General features: G+C 44.7%; 1 protein-coding gene across 1 annotated transcript in view; it reads left to right on the top strand.

Moving 5' to 3' along the window:
* The window catches only part of LOC142581174 (uncharacterized), a 110,741-nt gene extending 93,466 nt beyond the window's left edge, over nt 1-17,275 (top strand). The window contains exons 20-21 of the mRNA XM_075691195.1: nt 16,880-16,994; nt 17,096-17,275. Coding sequence (XP_075547310.1) covers nt 16,880-16,994; nt 17,096-17,246 — 266 coding nt within the window. The 3' untranslated portion in view covers nt 17,247-17,275. The remainder of the gene's footprint in view (nt 1-16,879; nt 16,995-17,095) is intronic.
* The last annotated feature ends 5,739 nt before the right edge of the window (nt 17,276-23,014 follow it).

The raw sequence follows: 23,014 nt of genomic DNA on the forward strand, positions 1-23,014 counted from the left end.
CGTGCAACAGAACATGGGTGGTAGCGATTTGAGGGAGCACAGCAGCCTAGCAGACAACGTATTGGCTTAGTTGAGCTTTTTTCTGTGCATGCGTGTATGTGTGTGTGTGTACGCAATGACCTACTGAGTGAAAACTGGCACAGCTTATTTGAAACATGGTATGCACTGCCGCCTAGTGCCGCTGCGTGTACGCAGCATGTCGCCAATTAAGCAGATGCTGTCTCTGTGCAGGGACGCTTGCTGCATGCATGTAACCAAGGGGGGGCCTGGTGCCCCCCCCCTTCCTCCCCACCGACGCCACCATTCCTCACACACATTCCTGAAGCGCTGCCAGATCAATCTTGAGACTTGACAGCTATTTGGTGGTCAACATTTTGCTGCCTTTTTCACCCCTTTTGGATGGTGGTAGTTATCGGCATCTCCTGGGGTTCACTGTGAAGGCCAGTTTTCTCATTGATTCAGTGCCCGCACAACTAACTCGAGATGCATTCAGTTGTCACCATCTCTTGCAATGGTCTCACGCATTGCTGTTGCTTCATTAGTTCGTTTGTTTCGGCTGATCCTGGGACCAGGAAGGGGATTCAGTTTGTAGTCAGCTGGTCTGTATGCGGCTGGAGAAAACGCCAGTTGCGTTTAACTTATCCTTTTGCTTCATTATTTCTTCGAGTAATGGTTTGCCGCGACGCTGGCAGATCCTCAGAACCATATACCCATGATATGAGTTACATAAGGTGAAAATAAAATCATGCGAAACAGCGTCCATCATCAAACCCTGCAATAACCACTAGACCTATAAGCAATATAAATGTCGCCCTTTACCTCGTCTAGTTTTTCTTTAGTTGTACAATGCTTCTCATGCAAAATTGGCAACTGGAAACAAGAGTCGCAAAGAGTTAAGAAAATCAACTGTCTACTAAGGAAGAGAGCCGAGGCAACAGCCAAACAGGAAAAAAAAGCTAAAATTCACAAATTTAACCGTTGTTTGTGAAGATATTTATGGATCAACATCCTTTTATTTAAGAAGGAGGTAGAGGAAACGCCGCCGGAAGTGGAGAATGATTTCGTTTATTTTGAATGATGTTTCTAGAGTTATCAGTCGAGCCACCTGACATAGCCAGTTCTCTCTGCTGTGCTTATGTGGGTCTTCTTCTAACGTTCTGTAGTGGGTGCAGTACATCTAGAACCACAGCCTCCTGCCCTCAACGTGGTTGTATGAGACTTGCGGCCATGCATTGTTACGCAACTTCCCAAATAACAATACGAGCCAGTTTTGGCACTTGGTAGAGCAGTAAACAAGATCCAAAAGAACTGGGATTGTTCCACAAATATATATTTCTCTATAATTTTTCCAGAGCTAAATAAAGAAAAGCTACTAGAAATCTTTATTTTACACTTTCACTTGTTTACTTCTTCTTGGCAGGGTTCTTCCTGCACTTCTTTCCTGCGCGAGTACATTTGACGTGGTTAGTTGTTTGTCAAGTAAAGGAGAGGTGTATCTGACAGGCTGTGAGATACACCTTATTTCATTTCTCTTTTGCGGGTTTACGCATCTTTATGATGAAAGGTGGACATTAGAGACTTCTAGCGTGTCCGCTTTTCCTGCAAACCGGGGCGGTTTGGGCGGATTAACGGATGGTCGGGGGCGTAAACATGAGCAGCCGGAGCGGTGCAGCTGCCTGGTGTTGTAGAGCTCAATCAGACAAACACAGAGCTAAAATTGCAGTAACCTACTTTATTCTGCTTCACTGCTGGTGCAAGTTTTCGGCAGTGGCGTAATTGTGTTCACAATTATGCCGCTGTCGAAAACTTACACCCCAGCTAAGAAGAATACAGTATAGTAATTGGCTCTGTGTTTAGGTGGTTGAGCTTTGCACCACCAGCTGGCGCCACCAATCTGGCCGCTCACGTTTACGCCCTCGACTATCCAGTAATCCGCCCAAACCGCCCCGATTCGCCGGAATAGCAGACACGCTAAAAGTCTCTATTATCTAAATTGGTACTAGTAACCCCTCTGCATTTGCATAGAAGAGTTACCTTGGGTAGCCCCCCCGAAAAATAATCCTGGATACGTGCCTGACTTGCTGTATGCTTACATTTACTGGCAGAATACACCCGTGTTTCATGTGGGCATCTGTGCAGTAAGCTGTCTTCATTCTCCCACTGCTCCTGGCCATGCACAAGTTTGGTGCATAGCTTTCAAGGCCAACGCGGTGCAGCACCTGTGGGCTGTTTTCAGTTAGGCATGCGACGCACATTCAGCGAGCCCTACTCAAAAGAGGTGGCAGGGAATACGGTGCATTTAGGTTATTGACTTAAAAGCATGCATAATGCTTCCAGCATTGTTACTCTACACAAATATGCTTATCGTAATAGGGTTGGCGGCAATAATCATACAGGCACACCTGTCGATGACTCCTGGGTTCATTTTTTGCTGAGGCTGCCATCACGTCTCCGTGCATTTCTGATGCTTATTCATATAGGCATCACCACACCCATACTAATGCCAGAATCGGAATCAATCTCTGCACTTTCTGAAGAGGCAGAATATTTTTTTGTAGCACAACACGCCATTAGCCGCACCACAAGGCATGGCTAGGCAATGCAGCTAGCAGAAAAAGTAATCATAGCAAGCACTAACCTAAAGGCATATGACGAGCAAGCCACTGTGGCTTAAGTGGTCAGCCAGTAAGGCTCTATGCAGACTGGGTCAGGGAACTTCTACAACTATGCCTTAAGTGAGTATGTATTAACAATGTTTTACTGATTCTTTCTTTTATGTGTGATCCAATATATTTTTTTTTAGTTGCAAATGTGATTATAGCGAAGAACCCACAATGGCAAGAATGAATCCCGAAGTGTCGGACCTGTGATGAGATGGTGCCAAGAAGTCCTCAAACGGAGAACTGCCCGCTCATCTGAACACTCGTAGAGGCCTCGTGAAGTGACAGCATTGAATGCAAAAAAAATACTGCTTTGACGGAGTGCTTGTTGCCGGTGCACGTATCGCTTCTGGTATTCTAGATGACGGGCCCACGGACAATTTCCACACATGTGTGACAAAGGAAATTAGAGGCACCCATGCATCTCGAAATCACTAAGAGCGTGAAAATAGCAGAGAGAGAGAGAGAAAGCCACGATGGGAAAGAGTGCCGACTGCTTGCCTAAAGTCTAACAACTCTGCTAAGAAGATTAGGCACAACCCAGTAGGTGGTGGCTTAAATTTGATTGTGACCTCATTGGCTAGTGGAATGTCGGGCTGGGCCAGCACTTGCTGTCTACCCCTTTTATTTGTTTACTAAAATGTATTTCAAGACTGTATGGAACCCATTCCATTTAGTCTAGGCTATAATCGCAGTACTAATAGATCAGTAAGACTCTATATGATGTGTCGCTAGCCTGGGCCATAACCACTTAGTGGTCGAACAGCAAGATTCAGTTGGTTATATAGAGTGACAGGTGTTTTAGGCTCTAACTCAAGAGAAGTAGAAGAGTAAGATGCTGTATAGTTGTTTGTTTATATTCTGTCTTGTTAGTGCCACTTGTTACAACACAGCAACGGGTATGACAGCGGACAAATATGTTTCAGTTGATGACGTGAGTTGCTTGGAACTGACGATTGACGACATTGTCGAAATCATCAATGATGAAAAGGGCACAAAAGTTAACGAAGGCACCAGTGATAAAGAGCCTGCACCTGAACCAAGAACCTTGACAATGGAGGCAATAGAGGCATTGGACACTTTGGAGTTGAACTTTGCGTCGCTCCTGTATTATGCCACAAAGCTTGCCATGAACCTCAATGCCATTAGGTCGGTCTAGAAGAACTTGTAGCTGGGCTAGTCGGTAATCCATCTTGTCTGAATTGGGCTAGTCGATAATCCAACAGCTTCAAAGTGCAAGAAAACATACTCGCATACATGTACACACTCCTCCATTCAAGAAACCCAAGAAAGGATTTCCCTTTTTCACACAAGCGCTTGTGTGAAAAAGGGGATCCTTTCTTGTTTGTTTGCGTGTGTGATTGCATGTGTGCATGTGTATGCATTTTCTTGCACTTTTAAGCTGTTACCAAATAAAGTCGACTGAACTCGCATATTTCGTCGGATAAATGTACAGAAGAAAATCAGTGACCTCTTTTACTCAAATCTCTTGAATTGATGTAAACTAAAGGTTTTATTTTGCTGGATGTGCTTAGCCTGCTATACGTATTGGGAATCGTACAGTGTGCGGTCTTTACAATGAAGTGACCTGTACAACAAAGGATTTTTGAGGTCTCAAGTGCTTCGTTATAAAGGCACTTGACGTTAGTTATGTACTTTCATTTCTGTGCTCTGTGACTACAACACACACACACAAAAAAAAAGTCATCTCAAGTTCTTTTGCAAGATCAAGAGAGTCGACGTGTAGCTAGGCTCTTACTGATATTATGCGTCTCGAGTCTCAGAACATGCAAGCATCATTATAATATCAAAATACATCATTGAAAGAAATCTCCCAGTGCACAGCAAGCTAATATTCATAAGTGATAGAGTGACCGCCTTCTAAATTTTGCCTCCGCACAAATTCATTACAGTGTAGCGATGTAATGAAATGTGTTTTATCAGCCTCTGAATGCACCCGCTGTGGTTTCTCGGTGGCTATAGTGTTCGGCTGCTGCGCTCAAGGTCGCGGGATCGAATCCCGGCCACGGCGGCCGCATTTCGATGGGGGCGAAATGCAAAAACACCCGTGTACTTAGATTTAGGTGCATGTTAAAGAACCCCAGGTGGTCGAAATTTCCGGAGTCCCCCACTACGGTGTGCCTCATAATCAGTGGTTTTGGCATGTAATACCCCATAATTTAAAGCCTCTGAACGCAGCAAGGTTGCATCTGTGGCCTCCTAAAGTAACAAACCATTATTTCCAAATTTCAGTTAAAGGCCACTGAGGCCATTATTAGCATTGGTAGATTTGAAAAAGCATGGTGAATTTGCAGAAGCACATTCTGGCAGATTGCTACATGTGCTCTTTTGTGCATTGCCTCTGATGAAGTCACACCACATAAAGAAGCGAAGAAACAAAGATGCCTCATGTTAAGTTTCCAGAAGTTCAGGAGTTTCTACTATGGCAATAAGCTACATCAAGTGAATTCACTGTATGTATGCAGACAACCCTAGATAGGTTGCCCACATGAAGCTGTGAACATGTTTTGTGTTCTGTGTGGCCATGACATAACACAATTGTTAGCTTGCTGTAAATGAATAAATAGCTGCTGCAGTAGCTTAGTGGCTATGGCATTGTGCTTGTGAGCTCAAGTCCATGGGTTCTTTTCCCACCACTGCAGCTGAACTTCGATGATTGTGTACTTAGATTTAGCTGCGCAAAATACACCATTTGTTCAAAATTAATTCACAGTCTCCCACTACAGTGTGCCTCATAATTATATTGAGGTTTTGGCATGTAAAAACTTATTGTTCTAGCTTGCTGTAAACCGACGAAACACGCAAAATTGCCGCGTGACTAGCCACTCGAGGCACTGTATGTGTATTTGCAGGCTTCTTTCATGCTTGGAAAAACACTTTTATGTAACACATACAGAGCAACAGAAAGCTGTATGCGGAGTTTCTCATGTTGCTCTACAATTTTCTTGTTGACACTTTTAATCTAATTATGATAATTTAGAAGTTGATTAAATAAGGAAAACTAATTATCTAATCAGATGGACTGAAAAAAACAATCTGAGTATGTCCAAGCGTCAGCAAACAACATTACCTTGGTTCTGTCCAGCTGCATAGCATTTGAATATGTTTAAAGTTTGGCTCAAGTTAATTAAAACACCCTGTAATAGCAGATAGCCGATGACAGGCGATAATCTATGGTAGATTTGATTGAAATCAAAAAATGACTTTTTTCTTTAAATTTTCACGCAGCCTAAATATTTCAATGTTTCTTCAAATTTTGCCAACAAAATTGAAAATATAAATGCTTTACTACACGTGTAGCACGTAGCAAAGTATGCACAGAAAATGTCCATGGAGGAACTCATGTTTACTAGGCACATTATGAAATTGCCAAGAAAGGCCCATTTTTTAGCCTCCTGTTCCAAAGCCAAGCTTACCGTCTTTGTATTGTGAGCTTGTGCAAACAACTGAATTTATTTTACTTTCATCCACAGAGTTGTTTAAGTATGGTACAAAAATATAAAAGCACAAAAATGGTAAAGTTTGTTTGCTCTCAAAAATTGGAAACACATTTCAACTGTGTTAAAATAACAAACCGCACAAAAAAAGTAAGCTTAATGTATGGAGGGATTTTACTGTCATAAACATTTTCTTAAAATAAACATGTAGTTGGGACCCCTCTGCTCCTGTCCTTATCTGAATACCCCCTGAAGTGCATCAGCTGCAAAATACAACATTTTGGCAAACTTTCAACATAGACCAGCCAGTAATTTTGCTGGAAGACTTACCTGATACTCCTATTTTTGCAATATTTGGTATTTCATACTAAATTAACAGCCACATGGTGGACAAGGGATGCCTCAAAATGCCTGCTGTGGTCTCTAAAATCCCTATACAGTCGAATTCTGTTAATTTGATACTCACGGGACCGACGAAACTGGCCGAATTAAAGAGAAGGCAGAAAAAACGCCGAAACATGCCGTTCATTCACTTAGCAGTATTGCCTTTAAAGTTAGCTTCGCCTGAATAAAACTATGTTATGCGGTGAAGCATATCAAACATTGAAAGGTCCTGCAGTTGCTTATGGGTCATGGCACGTGTTCCTTAATTTACACATATGTGCCATCTCCGTTTGCAGTATAAGCACCGAGATGCCTAATAAGTTTACTGGAAGGCCTTCAGTTTTAGATAAAGCCCAGCTCTTTTGTTGGGTTTAAACGTTCCCTCGCCTTTCTGAGTTCTCATTTTCGCTAGCCTTCCCAAAACACAGATCAATTTTCTCCGCTTGTCGGTACACGAGGCGTGTCCGCGCATATAATTAAGGCACACATACTAGGCCCCGTTAATGGTCTCGTATACGATATGCACGTGGTGAGCGAAACGAGGGCTCAAATCGCCACAAGGTCAGAAACAGCTCTGAATGGCTGCAGTATGCTCATTAGTCGTCTCGGTGCTCGTACTGTTACCGGAGACAGCGCATGCATGCCTGCATGATTAAGAAATGCTTACTGTGTCCCGTAACAGTGGCCCCTTTTCTTTCTTAATACCCTTCACCACAATAATGTACGTATGCTTCACCGCGTAACACGTATCTATTGCGAAGAAGCTAACTGGTCAAGTTCTAATTATCTGTCAAAGGCCAATTTTGAGATCGAAGTAACGGAAGTTTGGCCCCATGGAAATGTATGCAGCCGAATTAGCTGGAGTCAAATTAACGAAAGTGTAATGTATTTGGCACTAGGATATAACAGTAATGTCATCTTCTGGGAGCACACCACTGACATGGTATGAACCTAAAACAGCATACTTCTCATAATTTGGCTGCTGGCACTGAAATGAAGCACCATGCAGGCATTCTTCTGGCCCTTTTTATAAGTGCCTTCAAAACAAGGAAGTTGGTGGCTGCCTTGTGATTGGTCCTGGGAAAACTGCTAACACTTTACATATACCATATCTTCACAAAATACAACGGGTGGCCACAGTGTTTGACCATTGCAATGAAGATGGCTGAACTGGTATTTTGTGTAAAAGAAGCAACAAGATATATTTGGGTTGTAAAATATGGTTTGTAAAACAGCAGCCATTGTCATCTCAATGCAGTGATAACACAGGTTCGCAACAAACAGTCGTACATGCTCATGTATGTCATCGCACAATATTTCATTTCACAGAGCACTGTCATGCATTATTTCCATTTATCGTGCAATATTTATATTTTGCCATGAATGGTACTGCCTATGGGGTTCTTCATTGCCTGTGTGAAAAATAATGCAATTTGGTCTATTCAGGTGGATTGTATGAAGAGGTCGACACTACTTGCTTGAAAAATATAAATGGCCATGCAGTAATTAAGCCCTTGATGCCCAATTTATTTTGGGCTCAAACAGAAGATATTAAACTTTGTAGTTTCTTCGGTTTTCACCACATATATTGAAAAACTATATTGGGAAACTTCATTGCACTGCTGTATTTCTCAAAATTTGTGCGTCACTAATTCATGACTTTGGGCATTTTGACCTTCATCGACCAGTTCTGAAAATTTATGCAGCTGGGCATGCAATCGCAGAATGCCTGCTTTTTGTCTTCTTAATGCTCTTTATCTTTAAAGAACTTATGAATTCAGTCTTGTTGGCTTAAGTGCTGTTGGAACTTGAAAAAGTTTGTATGCTTATTGAGGCATTGGACTTGGAGCACATGAAAACCATGTGTTCTTTACAGTTTGATTCTTTGCACCTATGCCATGCATCTTTTACAAGTAGCCAATGCATCATGCTCTCATCCTCAGGCCTGCAGTTGGAACTGGCTTCATGAGACACCTCTTCTTTGCCACTAGAGAGGCTTTCATGGATAGTGACTGCCTGCCGCTGTGCTTTAGAGCAGTGTCCTTTGTTATAGAGCATGTGGCATCAGAAAAATCTAAAGTACTCAATTGGTGTCTTCACACTCTTGCTCTCAGGTAGATTTTTACCAATGCAACATCTCATGTTTGTAAATGCAGTATGGTTTTGTCCTCTCAATCTTTTCTATTTCCAAGAGGCATGTGTTCAGTGTGACTGATGTTTTCGTCTTCCTCATACTCGCCACTCATATCGATTATTGTGGAGGTCATATCTTGAAATCTGCATGCATAGTTCATGACATCTTATTCGCCGAGACACCTGTCATCACTCTTTCCTTCTGCTGGAAGATGTGTCCTTGGTCCACTTGATCCATCAAAAGAATGTGTGTCCATTATAAGAAACTAGCACAACACCCTATAATTAAATGAAACTTTTCTCCAACCCACGCACCCGCACTGAAAAGTAAAAGCATGCGAGCGTCACACACAGCCACACACTCAGTGTTGAATTGCAGCAGAATGCTTGAAATTGAGGATTCAAATCAGTGCCAGCATCATGACAACAGATGTCAACAGTCTGCATGCTCAGCTCGTTTCACCAGCACTGCTACGTCAAGTCCCTATTAGGTATGTTGTTTTTCACATGGTCCGTTTCCACCTAACAGTGGGATTACAAAAGAAAGGACAAATGGCTGGTGTTGTGAATTCACACAACATAGAAAACCCACGCATTCCGCTACTAAAGCCGCATTGTGTTGGGTCAAAATGGCTGGTGTTGTGAATTCACACAACAGAGAAAATCCACGCATTCCGCTACTAAAGCCGCGTTGTGGTGGGTCAATAAGGCTAATAATAAATCTTGAGATGCATGAAAACAACCAATTTTATTTTAAGACCAGTATCAACTCATGTACTATCACAACGGAAAAACGTGAAATTGCACAGACTCAACTACAGCATAGTTCTCTTGATGCACGCATGCTTCTCGTTCAGATTATTGCCCAGAAGTGGCAATCCAAAATTTTCATGGAAGGTGCTATGTGTGGAGAACACAGAAATATTGAAACCAGCCAGTAATTTCTGTGCATTAATGTGGAATCAATGATTATGTGGTATGTTGCAAATTATGACACTGGGCGTTAACGAGTTAGGAAGATGCATGAGTCAAATTTTTTTATTATTCACTAGTTCAAGTTGTGAAATAGAAACCAAGATGTAGTGAAGTCATATCTGCCAGGCAAAAATTTGGAGTTCAACATCCTGAAATTGTGGCAAAATATGCATCAACGCAGCTGTTAGCCTTCTAACCTTTTTGGAGTGAGGCTTTTGCGAAAGTGTTAACAGGTACACCATTATATTTCATACCACATTCTGGAGATCCAGATGTCAAAATTAGTACTAGGGTTAGGATTTCCACTCTGCAGGCGTCACCTCAGATCTAGTGTACTGATCCCTTTCATACTTATCATGCAGCACTGGGAGTTACAGAAGAGGTTAGGTCATCAACATGTATCACTTTGTGCGTTTCATGGTCAAGTGCCGTAGTCACACATACTCGCACAAGCCTGTGCATGAATCCGCCATGAGAGGTTGCCATGAGGGGCTGCTAGTGCAAAATAGTTAATTTTTATGAATTGAACCTTTTTTTTTTTCATTCATTACTGAGCCTAAATAAAGCACCGTCCTGCATATAATTGCTGGCAAAAATACCAACCTATTTCATGCTGTGAATGCAGCTACTGCAAGAAGTCTTGCTTGCCTCCACAACATTGCATGAAATGTATGAAATGGAGCATAAATTTCACACTTTCAACATGCAACATAAAGGGAACATATAAAAAGGTAATTAGTGAATCTTTTCAATTATATCCACCTGGAAACTGATTTTCCATGCAAGTAGCAAGTAATGTCCACATTTTCAGAAGAGGCTGAATTTAGTTTTCAAAGCGATTAAAAATAATATTGTTGCGTGTGGAAAGACACAGACAGAAGAGGCTATTTACAGGCTATTTACACCGGAGCCAGGCAGCCAGGCCAACACTCGCTCGCGTCATACGCACCGACCAACTTCATCGTCGTTCTCGCGGCGGCTCGTTTCTTGAGCATCGCTCGATGATATCGTAATACTACCCCCCAACCCCCCCACCCCCCGGCGGCAAAAGCACCGTCACGCTGCTGTTAAATATCCAAGGCGCATGGAGAGTTGTAGGGCTTGAGTCGGGTGACGTGGACAATGTTACTGGTTGTCACAGTGGAGGACGTAGTGGGCATGGCCAGAACGATTTCATAGGTGACATCGGTCACTTTGCGGAGCATGCGATATGGACCTGTGTAACAAGAAAGGAGTTTTTCACATAGGTCAACTTTAGGCGAAGGTGACCAAAGCAACACGAGGCTGCCGGGTACAAAATGGACATCAGGGTGACGGAGGTCGTAGCGTTGCTTCTGCTTGTCTTGAGACACTTGTAGACGAGCGCACGCAAGTTGACGAGCGTGGTCAGCATGGGCTATTGCATCACGGGCATAATCGCTAGTTGAAGCTGTGGCGGACGGAAGCACAGTGTCCAGTGGTAGCGTTGGTTCGCGGCCATACAAGAGGTAAAACGGGGGAAAGCCAGCAGTTCGGAGGCGGGAAGAGTTGTATGCAAAGGTAATGTAAGGTAGAGCCAGGTCCCAGTCACGGTGGTCGTCGAAAACATATTTGGATAGCATGTCTGTAAGGGTGTGATTCAAGCGCTCAGTGAGGCCGTTCGTTTGGGGATGGTAGGAGGTGGTAAATTTATGCCGTATTGAGTAGGCATGCATGATGTCGTCGATGACTTTGGCCAAAAACGTACGGCCACGGTCTGTTAGTAATTGACGCGGAGCACCATGCATCAAAATAATATCATGTAGGAGGAAGTCCGCAACATCAGTTGCGCAACTGGTCGGAAGAGCACGAGTTACGACGTAGCGGGTCGCGTACTCCACCGCGACTGCAACCCACTTGTTCCCTGATGTAGATTCCGGAAATGGGTTGAGAAGGTCAAAGCCGACGCGATGAAAGGGCTCGGAAGGGATGTCGAGCGGCTGCAGGTAACCAGCAGGGAGCTGGGAAGGCTTCTTGCGTCGTTGGCAAACTTCACAAGCGGCGTAACGTTGTACGGAACAGGCAAGACCCGGCCAGAAAAAACAGTGACGTACACGGTCATAGGTTCGAGATACGCCGAGATGTCCTGCCGTTGGTGCGTCGTGGAGCTCTTCTATAACGGTGGAGCGGAGGTGATATTACAAGTAGGAACTCAGAGCCGTCCGGATGAAGGTTACGACAGTACAGAGTACCGTCGCGAAGGACGAAGAGGCATAGAGTAGCATCGGCCGGAGAGTGCTCAAAACGGTTGATGAGTGCTCTGATGTAGGCGTCACAGCGTTGCTCGTCGGCGAAACGAAGCAGCTGTGATACAGAGAATACACAAGAAGCACTGGCAATATTAGAGGAGTCAGAGTCGTCAACAGGGTAACGCGACAAGCTGTCAGCGTCTTGGTGCAGGCGACCAGACTTGTACACCACGGAATATGAAAATTCTTGTAGCCTCAAAGCCCATCAACCAAGCCGGCCTGTAGGATCTTTTAGCGAAGAGAGCCAGCAGAGAGCATGATGGTCAGTGACTACGGAAAAAGTGCGGCCGTAAAGGTAAGGACGGAACTTCGCAACCGCCCAGACAACAGCAAGACATTCTCGTTCCGTAATGGAATAGTTGCGCTCCGATGGTGCTAGGAGGCGGCTTGCATAAGCAATAACACGATCCTGGCCACGCTGACGCTGTGCTAAGACGGCACCTACGCCATGACCGCTGGCATCTGTACGCAATCCTGTAGGGGCATCAGGGTCAAAGTGAGCGAGAAGGAGTGGTGAGGTTAGAAGAGTGACGAGATGAGAGAAGGCGGCAGCCTCTCCAGTGCCCCACAAGAATTGTACGCCTTTCTTCAAAAGATTAGTTAGGGGTCTAGCAATTGTCGTAAAATCTGGAACAAAACGACAAAAGTACGAGCATAGCTCTACAAAACTTCAAACGTCTGCGGCTGTCTTCGGAACCGGAAACTCTCTGACAGCGCGAGTTTTGTCGGGATCAGGCTGTACTCCGGAAGCGTCAATGAGATGGCCCAGAAGAGTAATTTGCCGGTGGCCAAAACGACATTTGGACGAGTTAAGTTGCAGCTTCGCCTTTCGAAATACATCAAGTACAATTCCAAAGAAAAGACGGGGAATGCGGGAGATGAAAACTCAAAACGATGAGCAAAATGTTAACAAGGTGAATGCAGTAGCCAACGTTTCGACCAGTGGACTTGTCTTCTTCAAGGCGACGTACGTTTTCCTCGCCACAGTATATATAGGTGGGGTTTTTTTAAAGGGGAGAGGGTGTGAGGCGGGAGGATGCGGAAACGAGGGAAAATGTGTTAGCGTGTCGAATTGAGAGTAAAGGAACCCTGTGCACAAGGTCAAAGCCAGGGCGCTCCCACCCCGGTCTGTCAACCTAACACTTGTACAAGTTCGGATGTGATTTATATGCTTAAATGTTCCTTCTGTAAGAAACAATATATCGGTGAAACAGGACAATCAATGAACGTCAGATTAGACGGACATCGCGCGGACACAGCTAAAAAGCTTCCCAAAGCCGTCGCCGAGCATTTCAAGCAACCAGGTCATAACTTTGATGAACTTAAACTCTACATCTTACAGTCAAATTTTCATTCTGAACGAGAAAAAAAATACAGAAAATCATACCTTATCCATAGGTTGAAGACATTGCAACCAATAGGCATAAACGTTTCAAAGGGAGCTTTAGAATCTATTCGCTATGCTAAACTTCAAGCTATAGGCAGCAACACTTAGTTTGATTTCTTGGCTTATCCCCCCCTTCTTTCTTTTTCTCCCTTTTCCTTTCCTTTATTTTTCAGCTGGCCTGTCAGACGCCCCCCACCCCCCCCACCCCCCTCCGGTTGACAGACCGGAGGGGGGTGGGGGGGTGGGGGGCGCCCTGGCTTTGACCTTGTGCACAGGGTTCCTTTACTCTCAATTCAACACGCTAACACATTTTCCCTCGTTTCCGCATCCTCCCGCCTCACACCCTCTCCCCTTTAGAAGAACCCCACCTATATATACTGTGGCGAGGAAAGCGTACGTCGCCTTGAAGAAGACAAGTCCACTTGTCGAAACGTTGGCTCCTGCAATCACCTTGTTCACATTTTGCTCATCATCAAGTATAGTTGTGAGACGTTCAAGGTGAGTGTCGAACGTTGGCGAGAAGACGATGACGTCGAGGTAGCAGAGGCATGTGGACCATTTGAAACCTTGGAGCAAGGCGTCCATCATACGCTCAAAGGTGGCAGGTGCGTTGCATAATCCAAACGGCATTACTTTAAATTGGTATAGGCCATCAGGTGTGATGAACGCGGTTTTTTCTCTGTTCATATCGTCAACAGCAATCTGCCAGTACCCCGCACCTCCACCAGAATGTTGCGTGTGGAAAGACACAGACAGAAGATGCTATTTACAGGCTATTTACACTGGAGCCAGGCAGCCAGGCCGACGCTCGCGCCATACGCACCGACCAACTTCATCGTTGTTCTCGCGGCGGCTCGTTTCTTGAGCCCCATCGCTCAATGATATCATAATAATATATTCTCTTACTGAAAAAAAGGCAATATATTTCAAAGTGCCTGAATTTATGCTTGTTATGAAGCTTCATTCATGACCTACTGTGGTGGCTTGCAGCTATGGCATTGTGCTGCTAACAAGGTTCAAACACCTCCTTTAAATCATAGAAAAACCCTCGAATTTTAAAAATATAGTTTCAAGGGTCCTTAAAACTTCTTGAAAATAAATGTGCTCCTTTAATTCCTTAAAAACTAGGGTTGGGGTGACTTTTGAATATTCAAAGTTGCATGGAAAATCGGACATCCACTTTGTAGCAATTGCTGCGAACGGGTGGATGTCTGATTTTCCCTTTAATAATTCTCTCCACCTTGCTGGTTTCTGCGGAACTATTACGTCAAACTCTTGCCTTTGCTTCGTGTTGTCGACAAATTCGACTTCGCCCTACCATCTGCTAGCCGCCTGGTTAGCTCAGATGGTAGAGCGGCTGCCCCGGAAAGGCGGTGGTCCCGGGTTCGAGTCCTGGACCAGGACGAATTTTTCTTCAACTGTGAGGCTTTTCTTTCGAGGAACCTGTATGCGTTTTCTTTGTAGCAATTGCTACGAACGGGTGGATGTCTGATTTTCCCTTTAATAATTACTTCTCTCCACCTTGCGGGTTTCCGCAGAACTATTACTTCAAATTCAAAGTTGTAAGACATAGAGAAAGAGAAGCAAAAAGGGAAAGGCAGAGAGGTTAACCCAGGACGTGCCTAGTTGGCTGCCCTATATTTGAGAATGGAGGAAGAATAGATAAAAAGAAAGATATAAAAAATAAAGAGGCAGTTTTAAAGTAACAAACTCTGCATAGGGGGCTACGTTATGGACACTGTCCATCGTGAAACAATCCTAGTCTTTTATTCTGAGGATGTCACAGCCACCAACCACAGGCTTGTTAAAATCACCGTTGCCATTGTGGAGCTAGACAAAGGCACATAAAACAACCAAGCCATGCCAGCATTTTGTTGTTTGGCTAGTTGGTTCATACCACAGCCATTAGGGCCCCATTTTCGAGCCCTAGGCTCTAGAAATGCATGGCAAAATGGTTGAAACTTTTGAAATTTACACAATGAAAGAAACTTACTGAAAGATACACGACGTGTATCTGGTTTAAGTTAGACACTACTAACCATCATGCCAGAAGGCGATTGGCACCTGAAGAGCTTGAAATGTGTTTCTAACTCAGCAGCTACTTTCTGCAAGAAATTGTAGCAAAGAAGAAGGAGATTTCACTATTTTTCAGTGTGTGTTTAACTAAGGTTTGTTTCCCCCTTCTTGAATTTTGGCCTTTGGCATCCTTGAATTATCCTTGAACAAGAAGAAAGGGGGTTACCTGATGGGGCCCGATCTTTATTAGTGATATCATAAGAAGCCAACAAACTCTGACACTAAGGACAGCATAGGGGAAATTACTTCTGCTTAATAATGGAAATAAAGAAACGATAAATTAATGAAAATTAAAGTGGATGAAGAAACGACTTGCCGCTGGTGGGGAACGATCCATGCGAAGGTTGTGAGATCGTTCCCCACCTGCGGCAAGTTGTTTTTTCATCCACTTCAATTTCCATTAATTTATCATTTCTTTATTTCATTTATTAAGCACAAGCAATTTGCCCTGTGTTGTCTTTGGCGTCAGTGTTTGTTGGCTTCTATTGAATTATCCCTGAAATTTTAGTCAAATGTTCTGTACGAACCTTGTTTTAAACACGAAATCAAATTCTGGCTGTTGCGGCCGTATTTGAATGGGTGCGAAATCTAAAAACGCCTGTGCGCGGGGCATTAGGTGCACATGAAAACATCCCCAGGCGGTCAGAATTCGTCTGGAGTCCCCCATTTCAGTGTGCTTCATAATCAGGTCATAGTTTTGTCACGTAAACCCCTCCCCTTCTCCTCTTTTTTTTTTCTGTGTGTGCATGCAAGTTGAGGAAAGCAGCAGACAGTAAAGAGTTACCAGGACACTGCAGTGTTTTGGCTGCTCTTATCCCGTTTTCCACTAAACTTTTTTTTTTTTTTTTTCAATATGAGTATCGTGCGTACGTAACACATACTTGCGCCCTATTGTGGGCTTTAGTCACAGCATATCAGCATTTGATAAGACGAAAGCAAACATTGTGTGAATGCTTCTGGGGCTGTTTGAAATACTCTCGATATGTTGATAGAGACTTCGTCACCCACAGAGACATGTGTTAGCCTTTCATAACGATTCAGTCTTTATTTCTTAATTCTTTTGGATGTATCATTATTTATCATAGGTGAGCGGCAAACCACAGTGTCTAAGGCTACCTTGGCGTTGCTAAAGCTTTTGTTCTCGGCCCACTCTCGTAATTCTGATGCGGCAGCTGTGCCCATGTGATTGATTCCTCATACCACGTCACATTGACTACCGTGTCAGCTTTTCCATTGATGGGGTTTGTTGCCAATACAGCATAGGGCACGAGGTTCTTTGGGTGGCCAAGACCATGCCAAGTTGTTGAAATGTGAAAGGCAGCATTTAGCAACGTTTTAATAACAAGTGACCATTATTAGTCATGATTGTTAATGCTCCTCACTGTACAGCATTCATTTTGCACCAAATGCATAAGTGTCTGTGAAATTGAACTGCCTCTAAACACTTAAAAGAGGATGAAGAAAAAGGACAAGTTAAGCGAATGGAGGTGTTGGGGGGAGCTGTCTCTAAGCACTTTGTCTTTTGCTTTTTCTTGTCAGAACTCGCCAGCAAAGTTGCCACGACAGAAGAAGCTGTCAACACAGCAAATAAGTGTATTATGGAGAGTCATCCTGTTCCAGCTGCGGAAGAAGTTATCCATTCCTTAGAAGCCCTGTACGTACCTACTGTTCTTATTTTTATGCTAGCCCATGCAAGCACATAGAGTTTGAAGATCAAACAATTCCATTTCAATTTTTGTTTCTTTTATCTTTCAGGAGGAGGCAAGGAAAAGTTTTTGTGCTCTCCAAAGAAGAAATTGAGGGCCGCACCTTCGAAGAATGGTTACCAGACATTATCAGAAAATTTGAATCGGCGCGCCAAGCTAGACAATGCTTCAACCTAAAAGTTGCCACCTCTGTTTCATAATCTGTAAATATGCCTTACCAGTTTTGAAACCGTGCCTGTCCTTACTTAATCCTTTTACTGCCACTCCTGAGATAACTCGGGCACCCACTGTCACGCTCCTCTAAAAGCAGCGTGGGCAAAAAAGAACATTGCGCGTGTTATCTATGGCGAGTCATACCCACAAAAAACTTGCAAGTTAAATTTCTAACAGTAGCTGGAGCAAATGTCTCAGTGCTGTCAGTGCACTTGGATAGACGAGATTTACGAACTGTTGATTAATTCTCAATCAAAAGAAACTGATGACAAAGAACCAGTTCCTATGTAGCATGCGGAAAAACTGACAGAACCCATCCTACAGTGAAAGTCGACATTAATGCGATTAGCATTGAAGCAATGTAGTGATGCACCATATTGCCACTGCAAAAATGTATCATGTATGAGACGTGTCTACAGCTGGACAGAGTCTTCTTCCTCTTTGGACTCCCACTACTGTTTGTCGCACTGGCCTGTTGGGCCAATGCTAGTACAGCTGAGCAGAACCCCGTAGATTACTTCGGGGGTGCAGTAGATGAATGTGATGATGTGTAATGCCAATCGCATTAAGGGGGGACGTGGCTTTCGCATTGCGAAATATTGCCAAAAAAATCGATTTTTTGAAAATCACATTTTCAGTTTCTACAACCCTTTTTCTACCTGATACCCAAATATCACTGTAAACCACTTAGAAGTGCTCTAAAAAATTCGTTTTATCAGATGGCGAAAAATCTCGCGGAAATCAAGAAAGAACAGCGTTTTTCAAGCCACAATATCTCCGTAACGGCGCGACCTAGCGCCGCCAACTTGGTCTCGTTGGAAAGTGCATTTCTCCTTCAAATTTGCCGCTTCAGCTATCTCCTCCATACAGAAACAAACGCACAAAAAGCGAATGTACATCGCAGTAGCGTGGCCCATCCCTATGCTTGTGGATGTTGTTTCATACTCGCGGCTAAGCTTTCCGAGCATCGGCGACGCGGGTTTCGCGACCAAGATTCACGCGCGAAATCTTCGGACATGCGGCTAAGCCTTTCGGCACTCGGTGTTTCAGAATTCGTGACGACGCACATCGCGCACGCAATCCTCGGACACGCGGCTATGCATTTCGCGCTTAGGGAGTCTCCGACTCGGCGATCAATCGTATCACGCGCAGACTTCTCAGACCCTCGCCTGCGCATTTTGTGCATCGGCACCTCGAACTGCACGAGCAACGCCTCCTGTATTTAAAGAAAAGGAGGCGTTGGCACGAGTAAGCGCATCGAGTGTCGACTCCTCGAGCCCGCGACTAGGCATATCGCACGTCGTCACCTCGGACTGCGCAAATAAACGCATGGAGTGTCGACTCCCCGAGCCCGCGACTAGGCATTTCGCGCGTCGGCACCCCGGATGCGCGAATAAGCACATGGAAAAAGCTCTCATTCTACGTTTTGGCACGAGTTGGCTATGATGATGACTCATGGCTTAGCTACGTTTCCAGGGCCGCTATATTGTAGGGATGCCTTATGCCTTATTCTATGCTATTCTTATCATCCACCACACACGGCCGCCTGATCCCGTTGATAATGTGGGTAGACCGTCGCTCTGACCACTGGCCAAGCGCGAAAAGCCTGAAAAAGCATAGAATCGGAAAAGGCATCGCTACAAAATACCGGCCCAGGCCAGTTTGACTTTTTTTTTTTAAATCACGTCACGTTCCTTGGGCTACAGTGCAGGTCGTGAAATTCTCGCTTTCTTGACTCTTGTAAGTTTACGATATGGCTATTCATCTACCCCGAAAGTGCGCTTGATGCGAAGGTAACAAAATAGGGCACTCCAAAAAATGTGTGTTGCGAAAAAAAAATGTAAGAATGTTACGACCTTCAGCACGCATTTGGCTATGTAGTCAATACTTAACAAGCCTTCTATCACGTTTTTTAGGTTCCCCAGGCTCTCCAGAAAGTTAGAGAGAAAAATTCTGCTCAGTTTAATTGAATAAGAAGTTCTCAAGATATCACTCTGAAACTTTTAGGGAAGCATCAGGGAGACACTAAACATTTGTGCCAACTTTCATCAAAATCCATGAAGAAATAAGGAAGTTGATTTTCAAAGCCACGTCCCCCCCTTAATGTTGACAGTCTTCCTCTTTGAGGAAGAAGCTTGCAGACGCAAGCACCAGTGACCCAGATAGGCGTCAAAGAGGTTAATTGAAAAGTGCAACACACCCAGTGGCACACATATACCCACACTCTAATAAACGTTTTTGCACCTAAAGGTGTTTATTCCTTCATGGCTAGCACCCTGACACCCTTAAACGGGGCACTGACAAAACGTTCTAACTTGAAATAACTGGTAGATTACATTGTTGCAAGCCAGGCACGCACCCCGCCCACACCACCAATCCTCACACACATTCCTAAAGCGCCGCCAAATCAATGTTGAGATTTCACAGCTATTTGGCGGCCAACATTTTGCTGCATTTTTCACTCCTTTTGGATGGCGGTAGTTATCGGCATCTCCTGAGGTGTGAAGGCCAGTTTTCTCAGATTCGGCGCCCGCGCGATTAACTCGAGATGCGTTCAGCTGTCGCCACCTATTCAACGGTCACGCGCATTACTGTTGCTTCGTTAGTTCAACCTTCTTTGTTTAGACAGATCCAGGGACCAGGAAAGAGATTCCGTTCGTAGTCAGCTGGTCTGTATGCACGACAAACGAGTTGCGGCCTGACAAAACGCCAGTTGCGTTTAACTTGTCATTTTGCTTCATTATTTCGTCGAGTGACTGCTCGCCGCGACGGTGGCAGATCCTCGGAACCATATACCCGCGATATGGGTTAGATAAGGTGGAAAATAAAATAATGCGAAACAGCGTCCATCATCAAACCCTGCAATAACCCTTAAGCTCGGGCCTAACTCCGATGCGGCCTATTCAAACAGATGTGAAACGCAAAAACGCGTTTCTGAGATAAACCCTGGAGCGATTTGAATGAAATTTGTTGCGTTTGAGAGAGAAGGTAAATTCTAGTGACTGTCGGAAGCGGAATTTCGATTTATGGGGTGAATTTTGTGAAAAAGATTTTCAGAAATTCGAAAAGAATAGACGCACGAAGTTTATAAATTAATAGCTCTGCATCAAAAAGGGATACTGCGGTTCTGTAAACGGCATCCATTAGATCATTCAAAGCGGACAAATTCGATACGTCAATTTATATATTACGTTAATTTGTTACATTGTATACAAGAATTCTGCAAGAACTGTATTTCTATATTGCAGATTTTTTTTTTTTTTTAGATTCATGTGTAACATCGATGTCCCCTTTAGATGTAACAGGTGCAATTCACGGAATTGTGATATTATCTTTCCTTGCTGAGTTAGAGAGTTGTAAACGTGATAGTTTCGTTGTGTGAAAATTTCTTTGCGCATTTTTCAGTAAAAAAATGACAATCTAAATCAAACATTGGAAACCAACAGTCACTAGATTTTAAGATTTCTCTTTTAAATGCAACAAACCTCGTCAAATTTGGTGCAGTGGTTGCCGAGAAAAACGAATTCTCCTTTTACATGTTTTAGGTAGGAGCACCCGAGCTATATATGACTGTCACCCGTTACCTCGTCTGGCTTTTCCCTAATTGTACAGCACTTTTCGTGCAAACTTAGCAAGTAGAAACAAGAGTCGCAAGGAGTTGAGAAGTTAAGCGATCTACTAAGGGAGAGAGCCAAGGCAACAGCCAAACAGGAAGAAAAAGCGAATGTTAAATTTAACCGCTGTTTATGAAAATCTTTATGCATCAACATCAACGCCGCCAGAAGTGGAGAACAATTCCGTGTGTTTTGAATGACGCCTCTGCAGTTATCAGTCGAGCCGCCTGACTTAGCCACTTCTCTGCTATGCTTATGTATAGGTATTTTTCTAACCTTCCGCGGTGGGGGCCTCAGTACGTCTAGAACCGCAGCGCTCTGCGCTCTAGAAGGTTGTACGGGACTGGCGACCACGGATCGTTACGTAACTTCCCAAATAACAATACTAGTCGTTTGCAAATGCAATTCTGTGCTATAAATTGGAAGACCTGTCGGCATTCGAGATTAACCAGAAGGTGGTGCGCCGACTGGCTTTGGGGGCCTACAGTAAAACCACAAATGAGGCAGCGCGAGGTGATATGGTCTTCTTTTGAAGTCAGGGAAATTCAGAGCAAGATTAGTTTTGAAGAAAGACTAAGAAACATGGATGAAAAGAAATGACAGACTAAAGTGCACAAATATCTGTACCTAAAAAGCGTAGACACGGAATGGAGGAAGAGGTCAACAATATGACCGAACAGGATAACTGAAAGCGTAAATAGACAACCAGCATGGTGTCATCACGAACAAGCAAACATGAACTTATCAAACTCGATTAGCGCGGACACGCTCTGTCAAAACGCCGGTATGAGCAAGTGCAGCAGCAGAAGCGAGCGAAGTGACTCGTGCGGTCTATCGCTTCAACGAAGGCGGCAAGAGCGGCGAGAACACAGCGTGCACAAAGGTATGAGTCGTCTGCCATGAGAAACCTTTCAAGATACGTCTCCCTATCGTCTCCCACAAAACGTTCATTTGAGGGATCGCCAGCTGTTTGTGCGCAGGCGCGAGTAAGAGCGGGCGCGAGAGAGAAAATCTGGGGCTTTTACACGAGTGTCGCTGGCGCAAGACAGCCTGTACGACCCAGCCAGAGGTAGACTCAAGGTCTCCTCGATTTGGCTTCACCTTTTGCACTAGTTCAGAAAAGTGTCGCGCCAGTGCAGCGCCAGTTCTTGAAGTTGTTCCGTACTCCAGGGTAGCGTGCCGTACTGCTGCCGAGAAGTAGCGACGCCTGCCTATCGAAGCTCGACCGACATTACTTATTGGGTAGCGTGGCGTTGTCGGCGGGCTGCAGGCATCCGGTAGATCATGGCGACCAAGCAGGGGCGAGACGATTTGCTAGTGCGAAACTTGCACTGTTTATTCAAAGGTAGTTGAAAGAAAATAAGAAAAGTATGAAGTCTCAAGTAAGAAGTATATCAAAGTACATTTCGGAGCCCCTTAAATAGCTCTCTACAAGTGTGGGCGGGATCTTGCTTCCATTGATGACACGTGACAGGCATGGAGAGAGGGCCCCTCCTCCTGCAATACCGAGCACGGATAGGAGAGGTCGATCCTCTCAGCGACGAATCCGGTCGGGTGAATGACCCCTCCGGTGCACGTGGGCTCCGGTTCAGTGAAGGTCGGGTGATTGACCCCTCTGGTGCACGTGGGCTCCGGTTCTGGGAAGGTCGGGTGGATGACCCCTTCCGGTGCACGTGGGCTCCGGTCCAGAGAAGGTCGGGTGAATGACCCCTCCGGTGCACGTGGGCTTCGGCTCAGGGGTTAGGGTGAATGACCTGTCGCCACGTAGTGTCAGACACCAACCCTAACAGCATCTCCGGTGGGGGAGGAAGATTCCGACGTGTAGGGGCCAGCAGCCGCTGTACGAGGGATCGGCGTTTCGGTATCAGGATTCCCCGTGGAGGTCACGAACCCTTCGTTCGTAGCAGGTAGATTCCGGGGGGTGGTCTTCCGTCCTTGGTGGCGCTCTTGACTTTTCTCCTTGGTCCGGTCCGGTGAAATTGGTCTTTGCCAGCAGGTCCCGCAACTTTTCGTCTCCTGCGAGGGCAAGCAATCACCCCAGAACAGTGCCGGACCCACAACCACAAAGCAGCGAGCACACGGCCACTCTCCCCCAAGACACACCCGGCTTTAAAGAAAAAAAGAAAACCCGCTATACCTTT

This window comes from Dermacentor variabilis, chromosome 1 (assembly GCF_050947875.1).
Source record: "Dermacentor variabilis isolate Ectoservices chromosome 1, ASM5094787v1, whole genome shotgun sequence".
NCBI classification, from domain to species: Eukaryota; Metazoa; Arthropoda; class Arachnida; order Ixodida; family Ixodidae; genus Dermacentor; species Dermacentor variabilis.